General features: G+C 39.8%; 1 protein-coding gene across 10 annotated transcripts in view; it reads left to right on the top strand.

Annotated features, from left to right (window-relative positions):
- The window catches only part of ralgapa2 (Ral GTPase activating protein catalytic subunit alpha 2), a 97,332-nt gene that overhangs the window by 10,517 nt on the left and 66,650 nt on the right, over positions 1–20,165 (top strand). For 8 of the 10 annotated variants that reach the window (XM_086147530.1, XM_086147502.1, XM_086147561.1 and 5 more), the window contains exons 2-7: positions 7,697–7,807; positions 8,150–8,199; positions 17,801–17,858; positions 19,466–19,509; positions 19,728–19,908; positions 20,016–20,134. In XM_086147530.1, coding sequence (XP_086003656.1) covers positions 7,697–7,807; positions 8,150–8,199; positions 17,801–17,858; positions 19,466–19,509; positions 19,728–19,908; positions 20,016–20,134 — 563 coding nt within the window. The remainder of the gene's footprint in view (positions 1–7,696; positions 7,808–8,149; positions 8,200–17,800; positions 17,859–19,465; positions 19,510–19,727; positions 19,909–20,015; positions 20,135–20,165) is intronic. The other 2 variants (XM_086147509.1, XM_086147524.1) reach the window with 1 other exon arrangement.

Below are 20,165 nucleotides of genomic sequence, written 5' to 3'. Positions count from 1 at the left end.
ATGCAGGTGGTTTTAGTATATATTTGAAGGTGGTTAAACTTAAATACAGTTTGTATGTTAAATTTGTGTGCTGATTAAGTATGAATTGTGAGCTGTATGCAGAGTAGCCTGGTGTCTGTGGTTTACTGGGTCAATAGACCATTGCTTTAACTGACATGATGACCTTCATCCGGTCAGCAAACAACTCAATGTGCACACTACTGTGTGCACTCTCATAGTGTTTACTGTGTGAATCCAGGTCAAGCACAGGATAAATGGATACTAATTATTAATCTGAAGCCTAAATTGAGGCCTCTATCTCCATCAGATACATTTTCTCATTGTTACCTTTTTTTGAATTTCTGGTGTGACAAAAGCATGTCACAGTCTCTCAATATTGTTTGGGAAAGGGAACAACAGGAACGCAAAAGCAACAAATTGGAGAGGGATTAGACACAATTTAGTTTTGTGCTCTATTGCATTTGTGTGAACATATTTGGTTAGGATATTCCTTCTTTTTAGTGTACATAAAACAGGACAAAAACTGAATGCTGCAATCTTGGTAAAGTTTGTCTTTTTTAATGCTCATCCTGATACGATCTGCAAGCATCATTATTTATGATTTCTTACAGCAAAATTACAGAGTATGTAAACAAAAAAATGACAAAAAAATACACAAAAAGTAGAGCTTTTTTGTGCACTCGATTGTACCTAAAAATCCTCCCAATATAAAATGTTTCAAGAATTTCTATTATTAGTAAAGGGTTTCCTTTTATGAATGTTTGGCTCAGTGTGCAGAATCGTTGACTGGGCCTGAAAGTATAGAAGGCCACCGGTCACAGAATGAGTCACAAAAACTGAGGATTTTGAAAAGCTATACCACAGTCAAAAAGCCCCCTCAGTGACCAAGCTATTTAAGGTAGACTGTGTTATCATTTATATATGCGCAGGGGAAAAGATAAATCCTTGTCTTGCAGTGAAATGCTATGTTGGAATCTGTTTAAAGAACATTTATGAAATAAATGCTAAGAAAATTTGTGCCCTGAAAAGGTATTGTACAATGAGCCGGATTGCTTCTACATCTTCTAGAAAGCCTTGGAATGCAGTTCACTTAAAAAATGGAGAAAACAAGACAAACTTTGCAAATACAGTGCTAAATTATGAGACCTTTCATTAACATCTTCAACAGTACATGAGTAGTTGTTGCAATACTATTTAATACCTCACTTTTGGTTCTGTTTGTTATGTGCATTACTTCTCTCTGTTTCAAGGAACCACAATAAATTATTTTTCATTTGTTTTTTTACATTATCCCATATCTCTTACAAGGTTGATTTCTAATGTTTGTTTGAGAGAAGTGAAAGCGGTGAGTGTAAAGTTTTCAATAAGAAAACTAACCATTGGACTGGTATTAATGTTCACATTTTAACCAAAACTTTCCTCTACCATATACAGTATATTTCCAAAAACCACTCTATAACAGTTGTTTAAAAATATCTTAAAAATACATTGGAAAATATATTCCCAGGCTCAAATTAGCCCTCTAATTCAAAGATGGAATCCATGCAGTAACATCTGAAGTTGTGTTACAATTGTAATCTCTGCCTGAAGTAAAGGTAGTAAGATTTATTTTCTTATTCAAAACCTTTTGAAGGATGTGACACATGCAGGATAATATGGACACTGAATAAAATATCTTTTAGCAATCCTTATTGTAGCAAATACTTTGAAATGTTTAATATTTATTAGATATATGCCCTGACAAGTCAGTCAAGCTTAGGCCATCTCTGTCTGCTTGTGTAGATTTAGCCTTTGGAATTTAACATTATACCTCATCAACAGGTTATTATTTTTCCATCTCATCTTTTCATATGGAGATGAAATATCTGCCCTATCCCTGGCAGTTAACAGGAAATCCATTCCAATAAAGAGAGATATCATCCAACCTCTACCAAGACTGCTGCATTTGGCACATGTTTATTGTTCCACCTTTAGCTTACACTGTTATCATCTAGAACATTAGTGCATTAACAGTACATTAATCAGTTTACTGCAATCCATCCATCCAGCCATCCGTCTTCTGTCACTTAACTGCGGTCGGGTTTACTTAAACCCCCCCTGGGCAGAATGCTGTTAATTAACACTAGCTGTGTTTAACTTAACTCAGAAAGAGGTGGCCTTCTTGGAAAAGAATTGACTGAAGGGATTGTACCCTACTTTCTCTGAACTTTTCCAGGTTTCTTCTCACACTTAATTTTCTTTTATTCCTCTTTTGAAGTGCTACATCTTTGAGGCCTCCTTATGTTTTACATTATTGACATAAAATAATGCAAAATTAAGCCATTGGATTGCAAAGTAAAACTAAAACCAACTGACTTGTTTTTGTTCAAATTGACGGAACAGTTCAACTGCAAACTTCTTCTTCTTCTTTCGGCTTTTCCCGTCAGGGGTCGCCACAGCGAGTCAACTTTCTCCATCTAACCCTATTCTCAGTTCAACTGCAAAATAATTCATACTCACTGATTCTGTAACTTTCATTTAATTGTTAATGAAAGACCTGAAAAAGACCTGAAAACATGTAAGAAAAAGATGGCCCATAACAAAGGATAGCGATCAGAGAAAAGAGCGCTCAAATTTCCAAAACAAGCAATTTAGAAAATATCTGCTTGTTCTCTGGCACACAGACATTGAAGTATTTGAAATTCAGTGTCATCTGTTTGTTAGAAAAAAATCAGTTAAACTGCAACATCAAAGGCTTTGCAAGTCAATGAGCTGAATGTACCATTGGCTCAGTTCAGTTCAAGTGGTTTTGCTTTTAGTCACATCCTATTTTTTCAAGCATTATACATGAAAGAAATAGATTAGTATTGTCAGTTTCAGGTAATTTAGTTTTGATCGCTGATCACCCATTCCTTTTATATATATAAACACATACAACGTGTGCCACTCCTAGTCAGAGGTTCATTCCAAAGAATACAAGTTGTTTAAGATTCAAGGGTCAGCAGTGACCCTTGAATTCAACTTACCGTATTTTCACGACCATAAGGCACACCGTACTAAAAGGCGCAGTCTCAGTTATGTGTGCCATTACTGTATTTAACACATACATAAGGCGCACCTGATTATAGGGCACGGGTTTTATATACAATCCACGCCCACACTTCCCCCTTTAACGTTCTCAAGTTGTCCTCTACTTTCAAAAACGCACACTCACAAGCATACAAGTTTGCGTATTTAAAAATAGAGCGGGAGCAAAACTGAGTTTTGTATTCACATTTTTTACCGGTAATCGTCATCAATCGAACCCATCGAAGTCCTCATTCTCTGTTTCTGATTTGAACAGCTGCGCTAAATCTCCATCAAACATGTCAGGTTCACTTTCTTCACTGTCATTCACTTTCTGTGCCGTGCGGCTCCTCGGAAATGATGCCGGCTTTTGCGAAAGCTCAAACAACAGTGCCGGCAGACACGTTAGCCCGAGCATTTACAATCCATTCGCAAATTGTGGTGTAACTCGCCCGGTGCTGCCTTCCACTCTTAGTGAAACTGTGGTCTCCACGTGCACAAGCAGCAACTCTACTTTGAGCCCCTCCCGGTTGGCAGAGTTCCTAACCCTCTCTTTCGGTCACGACCCACAGCTCGTGAGCATAGGTGAGGGTTGGAGCATAAATCGACTGATAAATGGAGAGCTTTACCTTTTGGCTCAGCGCCTTCTTCTCCAGAACAGACCAGTGCAGAGTCCGCATCACTGGCCCCATGCCAATCTGCCTGTTGCTTTCCTGTTTCATCCTGCCTTCAGTCATGAACAACACCCCAAGACTCCAATTGAGGCGAACTGGAGTGGGCATTCCACTCCATTCCAAGTCTTGGATTTGGAGGTGCTGATCCTCATTCTGGCCGCTTCACATTGGGCTGCAAACAGCTCCAGCAAAAGCTGGAGATCATGGTCCGATTTGGCCAACAGAACCACATTATCCGCAAAAATCAGAGGTCCAATCCTAAGGTCACCAAGCTGGATCCCCTCAACACCCTGGCTGCACTGAGAAATTTTGTACATAAAAGTTATGAACAGACTCGGTGACAAAGGACAGCCCTGGTGGAGTCAACCCTCACCCAACCTTCACCAGAAACCGTCCGATTTTAAAACCGGGAATGCAGAACATGCCCTGGCATTGATCATACAAGGACCAAACAGCCCATACTGCAGGGTTCAGTACTCCCCACAGGAGTACCCTCAGATCATGGTCAAATGCCTTCTCCAGGTCCACAAAACACATGTATACAGGTTGAGCAAACTCCCCTGCACCCCCAAGGACCCTGCTGAGGATGTAGAACTGGTCCACTGTTCCACTGCTCCTCCTGGTGTTTGGGTCTGCCAGGTCTGACTGGTGTCCCCCCCCACCATTGGAGCCAGCTCTCCACCAGGTGGGTATCAGTTGACAGCTCCACCTCTCTCTTCACCCACGTTTTCAGAACATTCAGCCTCAAGTTTGATGGTATTACCACAAAGGCGATCATTGAACTGCGGCCTGAGGTGTGCTGGTGCCAGGTGCATATGTGCACACCTTTATATCTGAACATGGTATATTTTATGGACAGTCCATGAAGAGCGCAGAAGTCCAGTAATGAAACACCGCTCAGGGTTCAGATCAGGGGGACAATTCCTCCCAATCACGCCTTTCCAGGTCTCACTGTCGCTGAGTGTTGAAATCCCCCAGTAAGACTAGGGCGTCCCGGACAAGAGTGGTCTCTAGCCGCCTGTCTCGGGACCCCAAAAAGGGTGAGTAGTGTGATTTGCTTTTGTTTGCCACACACCACACGCAACAGTCAGAACCAATCCCCCAACACCAGGTTGAACCCCGACATGCAGGTGCCGAGTCAGGGGGCAATCAATATGCCCACACCTGCCCAGTGCCTCTCACTAGGGGGAAAACCAGATTGAACAAGAGTCCAACCCTCTCAAGAAGCCTGATTCCAGAGCTCAAGTCATGTGTCAAGGTGAGCGCGACTGTCTCGCTTGAACCTTGCTGGCTCGAGGGAGGGGCCCTGGTGACTCATGTCCAGGCAGGGGAAATCCAGGTCATACATTGAAAATCCCTGGGCTGTAAGAACAGGTTCCTGTCCCTTTCTGTTAGCATCATGTCACTTAAGAAGTTATTCGAAATCCAGGTTTTGCTAAATAAATCTGTTCTCAATGCTTCAAGCCATTTCCAGCCTTAGGGAGCACTTTCTTAGCTTGCAGATGACTAATAACCAAATGTGTTAATCAGTAACTAACATGCGGAATCAACCTTTGGTGGCCTTGACTCATTCATCTTTCCCCATTTTTGATAAGGTATACATTTGAATTCCTCAGTCATTATCTTTAAAAGAAACTCATAAAGTGAACAAAAGAACCTCCCCAAGTCTTCTTTTTTTTGTCAAATGATCACTTTTCAATTTTGTTGAAGCATCTAGTTTTGAAATTTGAAGGGGCTAAATGATTGTAATTACTTGGTAGATGAAGAAAATTCAGAATGTTTTTTGCATAATTTGCAGGGTGAGCAAGCATTTTTTATTGAGTCTTCAATCAAAATTGTTACAAACCCACTACATCACATTGAAATAAATCTCTAAATGAAGGGATTAAGGTAACTGGACTGGGCTCATGCAGTTAATATCCAACTGAAAACAAAATACAGCGTGCAATTACCACCCTGTCAGACATACTGAAACCCCCCAAAAGAAAGTGAATGCGCTTTAACAAATTAACAAAGCCATCATCATTTATTCATATCAAACATTATCACCGTTTGTGCTATATTATCTTAAAAACTGGGCTGAACAGAATTGATTACACGAGGGCTGTACATTTGATAATTGGTCACAACCTTTTGACTAATTCCCTAATATTTTAGGATGAATGGTCACATTGAAAGACAATGTACATCCTCATCCTTAGATCTATTTTACTGACTGTAACATGAAGCATAAAGCTTGACTGTCTTTGTCTGAGCTTCAGCAATGGATGGCTGATTTCCATATGATCCATCAAGCTCCAGTGATTGGTAAGGGTTGTTTGAGCAGATTGAGTGAGTCCAAAGGCCGCAGTGAGGAGGATGACAAGTTGATAGCTGTGTGACATGACGCTTGGCATATGAAATGGACCTCTCGCCACCACCACCATCCCAATCCCCACAACCATTCCATCGGCTCCTTGCACACTCGGCCTTTCACATAAACTTTGAAACTTAAACTATTAAACTTTCTGTATGTGCCGTTAGCCGATGACTAGGAAGGAGGGTGGATTTAACCAGGGAGTAGAGCACTTATAGGCATATAGAGTATGTTGAGGTTGTGTAATCCCTGTGGTCACCGATAGACACAGATGCGAAATATATTCGAAAAGTAATTCTAATTTAAGGGAATGTTTTTTTATCTGCTAACAGATGCCCTCTCTGTGTGTTTGGATTAATTACATATGGTGCTTATAGACATATAGACAGGTCTATGGTTAAAGAACCTTCTCAAAGATTAAACTCAGATTTTTACATGTTTTTTAGTCAACACCAAGAGTTAAAGTATAGATGTCTGGCTGTATCTTCGATGTAGCAAGATGTGCAATTTCTCCAAAATAAAATCATGTACAGCTGGGCCGACATCAGCACAGGGTCTACATATTAAAACAGTATTTATAAACCCTCATCTCTTCAACAATTCTATAATTTGATTTAATGTTCAGTGCATATTATCAGTCATACATTTGTCAACCTCCCTAAAATTCTGCATTGTATCAGCTGCTTTGTTGGAAGTCCTGAAGAAACTCAGTTTTGATCCACATTCATCTTCCTGTGAAATCTCAGCTCAAAAGTGCCACTGCTTAACAGAACTAGAACTGCCCACACCACCTGTGTTCGCAGACCTTTCTTAACTTTACTGAGTGTGTGACTTGATTTTTTTTCTAAAATATTTGTCATTGTGAGTCTCTAATCCTGAACGTACCTCTTAGCAATACAGGTTTTTCTCAATGAATGGTTCTAGTTTCCACATAATTTGGGTGAATGTCACACATACTGTTTGTGGGTCTGCCTCTTAAAAGTTACATCTTCATCAAGAACTAAATGTATAAAATAACCTCTAATACAGCCCCAAGCAGCTAAATGGTGTGTCACCGCATTGCAGGTAAAGTAACACATTATCATGTCAATATGACAGCTGCATGATGATGATTTTACATGTATACTTAGTATTCAGCAATTCTTTTTTTGTTTTTTTCCTGGAATTTGCTTCCAATTTTGTGGCTTGATGTCTTCAGCAATCACTGGGCTCATGCAGACCTTTCTTGGCATAAAATGCTTGAAACATTGCAAGTTTTTATGGCATGTCAAATCAACAATGTTATTAAATGCATGATAAGGTAGACAAGGATACCTTCAGACTTTTTCCAACACATGAAGAGGTCAGTCCTGAGGCATTTATATCAGACTCTTATGCCAGTTTGACTGGAAAAATGCAGGTTATGTGACATCTTTTTCATAAAAAAAATGATTAACTTTCAATCCTAGAACATCCATTTGCAGTGTCCCTTGCAAATCCTGCTCCCTCCCACTTTGAAAATACCTGATCCACTATATCACTTGATCCATACTTTTTTAGGCACATTCATTAGAATTTAATTCACGTTTGCTCTCACTCCCTCTCTCTCCTTCCCTGTCCGCTTTCTTATCTCACTTTATAGATATCATTGACAAGAGTGAATTGAAGATATTCTTCGAGAGCAACTGTTCACAAATTTATTTTATCTTCTATGAAAGTTTCATTACACTGGAAAGCAACTTAAAACAAAAAGGTAAGCGTGATCCTTATGTTGTGTGTTTTTTTTTGTTTTGTTTGGTTCTTACCGCCCTCCTACTGTGAACCCTGGTTCAATAATTAACCCTTTCCCCTTCCGTTCACTTTGCTAAATGTTACAGCAAAGCTCTATTTACCTTTAACCCCGATTCAAAGGCTCCCATTTTATTTCCAGAACCTCTAAGTTAACTGGCCTCAAATTGTGATATTTTCATTTGACCCTGTTGTACACCGATGTCTTGAAATACTGCTAACAAGGGATCAGTATTGTTATTATTCTCATGTAATGGAGGCAATGTATCTGGTGGGTATATATCAAACACATGTCCTTGTCTTTCAGGGAACAAATCTCAAAGGGAGGAGCTGGACTCTATCCTCTTTATTTTTGAAGTAAGTTACCCTTTCTTTATACTTGTGTCTCAATCTGTAATTACCGACACTAGACTGAGTAGCCTCGACCTGTTTACTCCAACACAGGAACAAATCAAACTTTCAGCAGCCCTCTTCTGCTTTTAAGCTGCTTATTTGGTTTGTACTGTAGAAAACCATTGGTGGTTGTACATTGTGGACACTGTAAGGTCAGCCGTGTGTTTGCACATGCAGTCCCCTCCCCTATTTTCCCACCTGACTGCCAAGGCAGCTCCAGTTTCCAATACTAACAGTCAGTTCTCCAATTACAGCTCCGGGCTGGGCTCTATAGATGGCAGCATATGTGAATAGGAGATGGGGCTTTTGTCCCTTTTCATACAGATATAATTTTCAGTTTCTCTCCACTTGGAAGTTAGGCATGTTAATGGTACTGTGCCATCTATTTGTCAAATATTAAATCTTTACAGATAACATAGCACAGATGGAAATCCATGGTTTTGGATTAAACCCCATTGACAAGTGTTATCAGATGAGAATCTGCTGTAAGCCATCTTAAGCTGTCTTCTTACTATGGTAATCTTATCTGGCTAACACAACTTATAAGAGATGGCAGGAACTGATCCAGGTATGTTTTAATGGATTTGTAAAAATATAGCCTACCGGACCATTACAGCAGTTTACTGCAATGTGTTTTATCAGCCTCAACTGAGCTTGACTGCTGTAAAACACATCAGTCCTCCAATGGGAGAATTTTGCTGGTTCAGTGAAAATAGAAGTGCATGAATATAAAAAGTTTTGGTACTTTGATGAGTCACTCTGAGTTCATGCACTGAGATAGAGAACTGCATTGATTTGCACAAATGTGATGCAATTATTCATTGACCAAGCAGAGAATAAAACATTAGCAGCTTCTCTGTCTTCACTGACCCATCAGTTTCACAGGTAAGAAGGATAGAAGTTGCATATACATCTAAGGACTTGCATAGGAGAATAGTAATTAATGAGTCTGTTATTACTCAAGTTTGTAACAGTATCAGTTGATACTAGGCTCTTGTTATTGCTTCGATAGAATGATATTAATATGGGACTGGAAAGACATTCTGCTCTCTAGGATGACAGACTCTTAACCTGAGTGAAGGAATGGATGTAAGTCATTGTTGATTGAGAAACTATGTGATTTGTTAATGGTTGAAGCTATAACAAGAGGAACTTTAGTTTTGTTGCTGCTAAATTTGGAGGAAAACCATGCTTTCACCCCCATAAGGCAGTCATAGAAGGAGGTGGGTCAAGGAGTAGAAGTCATCCACGTATTACTGAAAGTTGATGTTATTTACAGAATATGCGTTTAGGAGGGTAGTATGGAATTAACAAATAGAAGGGGCCCCAGATCTTACCCCGTGGAGTCACCTGCAAAGACAGGAAAGAGTAGGTGTAGGTTTTAATTTATGAACTGAGTCAGGTGAGGGAAGTGCGGCTGATGCCAGTGGATGGTAATCTATAAATGCGGTATGATGCGAAGGTTGTTTCTGTACTGAAGCAGGGCAAAAACCAGACTGAATTTGATCATAAAGGTTGTGATTGCTGATGTGTGTAAAGCTGGAAGGTGACAACTGTCTTAATGATTTTTTTTAGATAGAAGGGAGATAAGAAATTGGGCAAAGGTTACTGAAGTTGTATGGATCTGGGCCAAGTTTTTTTTCCGAATTTGAGCAATAGAAGCAGTTTGTAGGGATGAGGGAACAATTCCTGTGATGAGGGAATAATGGATAATTGAGGTAATGGGGTGCGAGGAGACATGCTTTAACTAGAACAGTAAGAAGAAGAGGAGGAAAGTCTTGTGGCTTGTGGAAAGTCAAAATTTGAGAATAATTTTGATGTATCAATAATGGATTGAGTGAAGTTTGAATGTGTAGCTCAGTGGTAGAGCGAAACGCTTCGCATGTATGAGGTCCTGGGCTCAATCCCTGGCATCTCCACTGTAAGTCGCTTTGGATAAAAAAAGCAAATGACTGTATTCTATTCTGACTGTATTCTAAAAAGACAGAAAAGGGAACATGGTACCTACTTCAGAGGCTAGTTGCTGATGGAGGTTTGATGTTTTGCAAGGGAAAGACATAAGGGAAAAACAGAAGTCATCAGATTGCCTTTTCGAGGGGGGAGGGCTGGGGACCTGGTAATGTTGTTACTCAGAGAAGAAGATCTGGAGTTAGATTCATGGTCGGAGATTAAACTGGAGTAGCGAGCAGATTTTTCTGAGGAAATGTTGTCCCTATGAAAAAAGGAATGATAATTGTTTAGTTCCTTGCGAATGGTGATTCCTGTTTTATTGTATCAGCATCCTTGAGCTTTGAGGAGACAAAAAGTAAGTAAAAAACCAAAGTGTAGGGTGAGAGAAAGGCTAAATGTGTTGACAGGATTGCAGAGGTCATTATTGTAGTGGAACACCTGTTCATCAGTCGTCCGGGGCCGTGGGCCATTTATGTTGGATGAGAAGGTGTCCAGGTTAATAGCTTTGATTTTCATAAATCCAATACTGCGAGGTGTGTATGTGTAAGAAAGTTTTAGATTCAGATTGAACATAATGGATGTATGATATCAGAGCGTTAGTAGTGAATTCAATGTCTTGTTTAGGTCGAAGAACAAGAAGAAGAGGAGGAGTGCGTGTTCGTAAGCAGAGAGAGAAGGAAAGGAAAGAGCCTGAACTGAGAGTAGGGACTTTGAATATTGGGACTATGACAGGAAAAGGTAGAGAGTTGGTCGACATGATGCAGAGAAGGAAGGTGGATATATTGTGTGTCAAGGAGACCAGGTGGAAAGGTAGTAAGGCTAGAAGCATAGGAGCAGGCTTTAAGTTGTACGATTGTGGTACTGACAAGAAGAGAAATGGAGTACGAGTTATCTTGAAGGAGGAGTTTGTTAGGAATGTTCTAGAGGTGATGCTCGGTTGGATAGTAAGGAGGGTGAGAATGACGATGCAGAATATTCCCAGAAATGAGAGAGTAGTAATTGGTGCAGACTTCAAGGGACATGTTGGTGAAGGCAATAGAGGGGAGGAAGAAGTGATGGGCAAATTTGGTATAGGATAGGAATACAGAGGGACAGATGGTGGTAGATTTTGCAAAAAAGATGGAAATGGCTGTAGTGAACACCATTTTCCAGAAAAAAAACAGCAACATAGTGTAACTTATAGCATAACTTAGAGCTAGGTAGGAGCACGCAGGTAGACTACATCTTGTGTAGACGAGGTAACCTGAAAGAGATCAGTGACTGCAAAGTAGTTGTAGGTGAGAGTGTAGCCAGAGAGCATAGGATGGTGGTTTGTAGGAAGACTCTGGTGACAGGGAAGATCAAGAGGAAAAAGACAGAGCAGAGGACAAAGTGGTGGAAGCTGTAAAGGGAGGAGTGTTGTATGGTTTTTTAGATTTTCTGACTCGATTATTCAACATGATCCTAGAGAGTGAGACGATGCCTGAAGAATGGAGACAAAGTGTGATAGGGCCTATTTTTAAGACTATGAGATGATGAGAGATGAGAACAACTTTATCAATCCCGAAGGAAATTGTTGTGCCAGAGTTTCAAGTAAAAAACATAACAGTAATAAAGGATACGTGCAGAATTGTGTTAACTGTAGAGGGATAAAGTTGATGAGCCATACAATGAAGTTATGGGAAAGAGTAGTGGAAACTAGACTGAGAGCAGAAGTCAGCATTTGTGAACAGCAGTATGGCTTCATGCTTAGAAATTACTACGGATGCAGTATTTGCGTTGTGAATGCTAATAGAGAAGTAAAGAGAAGGCCAGAGGGAGCTGCATTGTGTTTTTGTAGACCTAAAAAAACCATATGACCGGGTTCCAAGAGAGGAGCTTTGGTATTGTATGAGGAAGTCTGGCGTGGCAGTGAAGTATGTTAAACTGGTGCAGGACATGTATGCTAGCTGTGAGACAGTACTACGGTGTGTTTTAGGGGCAACAGAGAAGTTCAATATGGAGGTGGGACTCCATCAGGGATCAGCTCTGAGCCCCTTCTTGTTCGCAAGGGTGATGGACAGGTTGACAGATGAGGTCAGACAGGAATCTCCATGGACCATGATGTTTGCAGGTGCCATTGTGATCTGCAGTGAGAGCAGGTACAAGAAAATCTTGAGAGGTGGAGATATGCTCTGGAAAGGAGAGGAATGAAAGTTGGTCGCAGCAAGACAGAATATAGGTGTGTGAATGAGAGGAACTCAGGGGGAACGATGAGGCTACAGGGAGTGGAGATCAAGAAGCTGGAGGATTTCAGGTACTTGGGGTCAGCAGTCCAGAGCAATGGAGAGTGTGGAAAAAAGGTGAAGAGATGGGTCCAAGCAGGTTGGAATGGGTGGAGAAAAATGTCAGGGGTACTATGTGATAGAAGACTAAAGGCCAGAATCAAAGGAAAGGTGTACAAGACAGTGTTGAGACCAGCGATGCTGTATAGCCTAGAAACTGTTACAATGATGAAAAGACAGGAGGCAGAACTAGAGGTTGCAGAGATGAAGATGTTGAGGTTCTCTTTGGGACGAGGATGGATAGGATCAGGAATGAGTCTATCAGAGGAACAGCACATGTTTTGGAGAGAAGGTAAGAGAAGCCAGACTGAGATGGTTCAGCCATGTACAAAGGAGGAATAGAGAATATATTGGTAGACGGATGCTGGAATTGGAGCTGCCAGGCAAGAGGTCTGGAGGAAGACCAAAGAAAAGATATATGGACGTAGTGAGAGAGGATATGAAGGTAGTTGGTGTGAGAGAGAAGGATACAGAGAGTAGGGTTAAGTGGCGACCCCTGAAGGGAAAAGCCGAAAGAAGAACAGGAAGTTTAGATCCAAAAAATAAACCAGACAGTATGTGGAGTCTGTTTAAGGGGGAGGGGGTTGTCATTGACCATATGGATGTTCAAGTCGCATAGGATTGTCAAGTTGATAGAAAGTCAGGAGAGCTTGTAAGGACAGTTGTAAAGTCACTCTGACAATGCTTATTTGGCATGGGTGGTTGATAAATAGTACATAAAATTGTGGGAGGAGATCCAGGGAACTGTGATGTAGTGTATTCTAATGAGTTGAAGACAGAGGTGATTCCATACAATTTCAACTGCATACAGTGAATCCTCGGGAACAACTTGGAACCCAAGCTCTCATGCGACGTTATCAAAACTATAAACTCAGAAGTGTTAACCACTGAGTAGTGGCACCCAAATGGGCCGACATGCACACAACCAATAACATGAGTTCTTTTGCAAAGCATTGGAAACAACATAAAAGAATGACTGCAAAGTCATGGAGCAAATTTTCACTACAGGTTAATACCATAAAACAGTTTTCGAACAGCAACATCCAGAGGGAATTTCCCTGGAAAGCTCCAATTATGTCTCCCACCTGGCACATCAGATAGGTCCTCCTCAGTCCCTGTTACTGTCCATTCAGTTGGAAATCCAAATTGATCATAGTTATTTACATAACTTTTATTATTTTTGTAGGTTGTCATTAAGTTTTCAGCAAAACTCATTTTGCAAATTGACGTACATTTTGTCAACTTATACTGAATTCAGGCTCAAAATCCCATCATGGCAAATAGTGTGAGCCTGTTGAATATTGTATCATGTCCAGTAATAACTGAATACAATCTGCATATTGTGTCATGATTTTTTTCCATAAAGCTAAACTGAAAGTCAAAGATAGATTTAGATAGATTTAGCATAGCATATGCTATATCTGAGAAGCCCTAGTAGCCCTACTAGCCCTATTTAGTCTGAACCAGTACTACAGTAGAAAACATTTATGATAATTGACAACACAAAACAATGGGCCCTGCTGTGGGAAGACTGTGAGTTCAGCCTGGAATTGGGGACCATTAAGAGTTATATTATGAAAAATAAAGTTGAAAGATGAGCTCCAAACTAAAATAAGATATTGTGGCTTCCCTTAGTTATACTCAATGCCATTCTCCTTCTTTTAGAAGGTATACTTGATCAAAAGTTGTATTAGTTATGTAAATATGAAATCTAACCTTAAACATGTATAAGTTTTATTGACATGTAATGCTTTTGCCACCCAAACAAATCAACTTTGTGAAACAGTGTTTCTGTCTGTTGACTTGCATCCATTTGTAAGCTTATACATTGAACTGTGCTTAAAAAAGTGTATAGAATGTAATGGCAAAAAATTGAAACTATTTTCTACTTCTGGCAGCTGTTTTGCAGTCACAAGACCAGAATGAGTTCCATGGTCAGATGTCTGTGGTCTCAGGCCTTAAGAGACTCCAGTTTGTTTATTCTCCCGTCTGACTGTAGATGACCTTATTTGCTCAGTGCCTCTGAGTAGTTAGATTCTGGCACCACCAAGGTTATGGGACAGGTTACTGAACAGATCTGGAACCATCAAAATGCAAAGGGAAGTCTGCATATCTGCTTCCCTTGACTTTCTCTTCAGGATGTGACCTTTTTGTGACCCATCAGGAATGGACTAAGCATTCTGAATTCCCCTTATTGTCCTCTCTCATTCCACCCATCAAGGTTACAGATTTGCCTAATTTAATTGCCATATACTAAATAGGTAAATCAGTTTAAAACAAGTCAAACTTCTTTTTTTTTTTTTTTTTTTTTTTTATGGATGGCATGGAATCTGAACTCATTCAATCAATGCAGGACGCTGCTGTGTATGACAGCTGTTTGAACCACATGCAAGAAGCAGAGCAGGGACTTTGGACTGAGACCAAAAGAAAGCAGAAAATCAAAATCTAACGAACTTGCTGCAGATGTATAAATACAAATACTAGTAGAACCAGTATTCGGTCTAGTAGTACTAAGTGGGTAATTAACCACATCAGTCAATCTTTTGTCCATTTGCCCTTTCTATCAGGATATCATCCCCATATTCTTACTTGTGCACATCTACCCTGCATGCTGCCAGATATATTTTTGAGTGATAAGCAATGAGTCGTTGGTGGAGTGATTTATTTTCCTCTCCCTCCCCCTCACGCAGTCCTTGTAAAGACTGAATTCAGAGGATTACTGTTTGGCCCATAAAGATTTATTGAGTGGAGAAGCACATGGCGCAGGTTGAGTTAATCCTGATGCCTGAAGCCCTGGTTTGAAACAGTTTTTCAAATTAAGATCATGCACCTGATCTTTTTTGGATCAATAAATCATTTGAAAAAAATTTGTTTATTTTACAGACTCCTCGCCTCTTCACACCCAAATATTTATGCTTAATGATAAAAGTAGTTTCAGGGTCTTAAGTGTGCTGCAACTTGCGAGAGTAAAGCAGAACAAGTCAGACCTATCAGCACATGATTGTACTCTGCTGCCATCTATTGGCCGTGATTGAGAATTGTCGTCTTACCGGTGATACTTTTATATAGGCAGTCATGCTTACTCATCTAGGGGAGGCTAAAAAATTGAAGAAGCTCACGATGTAAGGTAAAGGTGTTAACAAGCACCCTGATAAGCCATTTTCCCTCAAACAAAAAGCTAACTCGATCCTTTCGCTGCAGTTTCCTTCCCACAGTTTGTAAGCCATAAATGCAGTTGATGATGAGAGATGATGAGATGAGATGAGAACAACTTTATTTATCCTGAAGGAAATTGTTGTGCCAGAGTTTCAAGCAAAAACATAACAGTAATAGATAATAGTAGGAAGGGGGGAGAATGAGAATGTCTTAAGAAGGTCTTAAGTACAAAGATTTGAAGATTCCTTGCGGCTGAGGGAAGAGGAATTAAAAAGTCTGATAGCCATGATGGCATGGTGTTGTGGTGGTTAAGCCTTTTTTGATGCATGTTCTCTCCCTGTTTCTTTTTCATGTTGTCTTTAAATGTTCAGAAATTTGAATAAGAGAGTGAATGGCTTTAAATCTTTATACAGGGCTCTGTGATTGACAGGTGACCAGTCCAGGTTCACATGCGTGTCTCACCCGATGTCCGCTGGCATTGACTCAGGTCCCTTTGAACCCGCATGCAGGTTGATTGGTTTAGGTAACTTATCAGTGATGGCCACCTTATTATGCAAACCTATATTTAGTCTATTCTGCCATTCATTTATATTTTACAAGCTTCGAAGTATTCCGTTTTGGGAAATAGTCAGTAAGATATTTTGTTTTAAAATCTATGTGTATAATTGAAATTTGATTGGGAAGGTTAAACGCATTTCTTTGTGCCTCTAATACCCTAAATGAAGTTCTTAGCCAACATTTTGGAACTACTTTTCATTTTATCCTGTTATTTTAATGCTTTTGCTGAAATTCCTTTTTTAAATTTTGGACCCTAACATTTTGTGTCTTTACTTTTGTTGCGCTTTTTTCATATTTGTCTGATTACCAAATGTTATAAATTTTGTGTCACTTGACTTTTAGAAATAATTGTCCAGGGAAGGTATATTTATGTCTGAGCTCTGTTGAACACCTAAACTAAATGCAAATGTCAATGTCAGAGGGCTGCTTGTCTGTCAAAAAGCCCTTGTGGACCATGTGGGAGAAGTGTATTCCATGCCATGTTCAGGGCCTGCAGCTAGAAACCCAAGTGCAGATCATGTAAATAGGTTGAGGCTGTGGTTGTACCGCAGTAATGCCTCCATCTTTATGCTGGAGTATGGCTGCAGATTATAGTATATCCATGAGCCTCCAGTGTGGCAGAACTGCTTCCGTCTTGAATCAGCCAATAAATTCCTCATTGTTGTGCCTGCCATTCCAGCTCCATGGGGAGTCTTTCTGAGCTAGCTTCTCTATCTCATTCCCGCTTTCCCCTCCCCACGCCGTGTAAAGGAGTGAACCGAGGTGTTATTGTGTTTGATGGCACGATCGTGAGCACATTCACACAAGGGAACGCTTAATCAAGCTAACCTGCTGTGTTGCGGGCCAAGAATAATATATCTGCCATCCCTAGAAGATCCAAATTGGATCACTGGTGTGATGCAGTCCTGTACCTCCACACATGCACACACACACACACACACACACACACACACAAATGCGCACACACACACACACCATCATTATCATCATCACCTTGTCACTGGATGAGAGCAAAAAGTTGAGGAGCTTAGATATCTTGCTGATTTAAAAATGATGTGTCTTTCATCATTTACTCTGGTATACATAATCACATCGGTTTAGTCTCAGAGGGAGAAGGGAAAGTTGTATGAAAGTAGCTGACAATCTGAAGTGAAATCTTGAATAAACCACCTTGGAGCAACATACAATGAAGTTTAAGCCAACAAAATGACATCAAATAGCAGTTTTAAGCATTTCTTTTTTTCTGGATCCAACTTGTATACTATTTCAGAAACATGAAGGACACATTATAAACTATAATGAACATGCTGGGTGGGGGGGACTGCTGAAAGGTTAGGGCGCTCGAATTGTGTTGTAATGTGGTCAGTACCAAGGTGATGACATTTCTCACTACTGTCGTGTGTCACATACACAAATGACACTGCAATCTTACATTTCATATTATTTTTTGCCCAGTATTGCATTACAATATTCAGGTGCCATTTCATTTTTCTTTCGGTTTATGATCACTCCACATAAATATGTATTTTCATGAACTCTGGAGATAGTGGGTGTCTATTGACTTGATTAATAAGTGTTTGTTTTTTTACTCCCAACAGAAAATTCTCCAACTTCTGCCTGAGAAAATTTACAACCGATGGCAGTTTCACAGCATAGGTATGTCTGGCTAATAATTTTCATCAAATTATATCCATGGCAATAATTTAATGTTATTTGTTCTGATGCAAACCAACAACATTATGAACAGTTTTCATTTCATAGGTATTTGAAAAGTAGTCTTTAAGTAGTACCACATTTTAAGAGTCAAATATTGTATATTTCTTTCTGTACAATATTTGATGTGGGAATAACAAACAGTTGTGGCTGTAACTCAGAAAAAGAGCAAATTAAAGTACCAGAAATCTAGCCTTATCCTGTTCTTTGCAAAGACTCAGTTTGGAGGTATAAATTAGATATAGCTACTCTGCATCTGTTTAAGTGCAATTTAAAGGCTTACAGTGTCTCTTTCTTTCTGCCATTACACCACACACTTGTAGTTCCCTCATGAGTTTGACCTACATTTTGTTATTTTATCTATTACTTTGAGAATGTGTACCCTAGGATTTGGCTGGATGCCGTGCAGCCACTAAGGCTTTCAGTTTTAATAGAATTGCTTTCCTTCTCAAAAATCAAATTCCTTTTTCATTTGAGTCCTCATCTCTGTTTATTTACTATTATATATTTAGATTTAGACTAGTAAAGAGCCCCCTGGCTGGGAGTGTTTACTGCACATGTCTTTTCTTCATATGCTTCCATAACCTTAAAGATGAACTTTAGGGCAGAACTGTCACCACAATCGTGTCCAAGTATTCTACAATGCTGAGAAAATAATTAGTCTTTGACAGGAATGTAAATTGGATATGCAAATTAGCCTCTCATTTGAAATGCAAATAAGTAATTGAATTATGCTGGCATGATTTCAGTCCCACACAAAAGAAAAAAAAAATTACAAGATGCGATAACCCCGACTTTTGTTTGTCAGCTGTTGGCGGCTAAGCAGTCTGGGATTCTTGTTGCTTGGTCCTTCCCTTAGGCTGGATTTAAATGTTAAAGCTCAATACTGTCTGCACCCTATAAGCTTACTGTTTCTTAAGACATCAAATTATTACAGATTCAAACCTACTGTGGGGCCCTCTCTTGAACACATTTCTTTTCACGCATTCCATGTAGAGGTGTCATCTCTCTGTTCTGCTATGTCTCTGTGTAGTTGTTCTCTGAAAAAAGGCACTCATCAGATACAATGTCTTATTTTATCCAGGTTTGAGATAATTTTATGTCTGATTTAAAAGATTCCTTCACCAAACTTGTACAATCACAGTATTGTTCTGTTTAGACTTTTATATGACTTCATTTAGCACATTATAGCTACTTTGCCTGAGGCAAATTATTTTCCAAACAACTCTCTTCATCAAAGGAATATGCCCTTCATACCTCCATTCAAACCCCAATGGTTCCCTAGTTTTAAACTTAATCCAGAGTATCTTCACAGCTGTGCTCTTGCTGTCTTAGTATCCATATGTTCCTCACATGCATTCAGACCTCTACTACATACTACAAGCATGTAGTAATCAGAGCAGCATTCTATTCTATAACAATCAAACGAGGTTGGTTCTATGAACAAGTGACGTAAATTTTTATCAGAGGGATTTCAAGACTCGTTACTCTCACCACTTGTTAGATGGTAACAAGTGGTGTGCTGAACTTTTGTTTTCTCATTTGCACAGGTTCTATTCTAAAAAAGCTTCTACACACTGGAAATTCATTCAAGGTAATTTTTTTTTCTTTTTATTTCAACACAAAAGCCTTTTCATCTTCTTGCTACTTCATATACCAATAACATCACATTATTGAATTATAGTAAAATGGTAGTGGTATGCCTTATATGATTTAGCAAATGACAAGATTGTTCGATTTGTTTTTTGTATATATTTTTTTGCAAAGAAAGTCTTCCTCCTTGTGTCGCACCATATCTCCTCCCATTCACAGATTCGCTGTGAGGGGATTCGTCTCTTCCTGCTATGGCTCCAGGCTCTGAGGGACAACTGTGCCGAGGAGCAGTTTCTTATCTTTGCCTGTTTGGTGCCAGGATTCCCTGCTGTGCCCTCATCCAGAGGGCCCTGCACCCTTGACAACATCATATACAACCCCTTTTCCACTCCCCCTGATGGTGAGGCAGGGCAGGCACACCGGCAGTTATGCCTCTTTATTTACTGATATTTCACAGTATATACAAATCGTACTTAACTGAAATCTTTTTTCATCCATCAACCTAAGCAGCTAAGGTAGTGCCTGAGGAAATTACCCCACTAGTTCCAGCTGGTGTAGGAGAAAAGGTTGCAGATGACCAGACCTGTTATATCCTTGAAACTCTGCTTAAGTTCATGGTTATCCAGGTAATGACTATTTTTGCTCAGGAGATATGAA

The sequence above is a fragment of the Fistularia commersonii genome, chromosome 1 (assembly GCF_037954325.1).
Source record: "Fistularia commersonii isolate RoL2024-O1a breed Wild chromosome 1, RoL_Fcom_v1.0, whole genome shotgun sequence".
Lineage (NCBI taxonomy): Eukaryota > Metazoa > Chordata > Actinopteri > Syngnathiformes > Fistulariidae > Fistularia > Fistularia commersonii.
The sequence above is the reverse complement of the archived record's forward strand: the minus strand, read 5'-3'. Positions and strand labels throughout refer to the sequence as shown.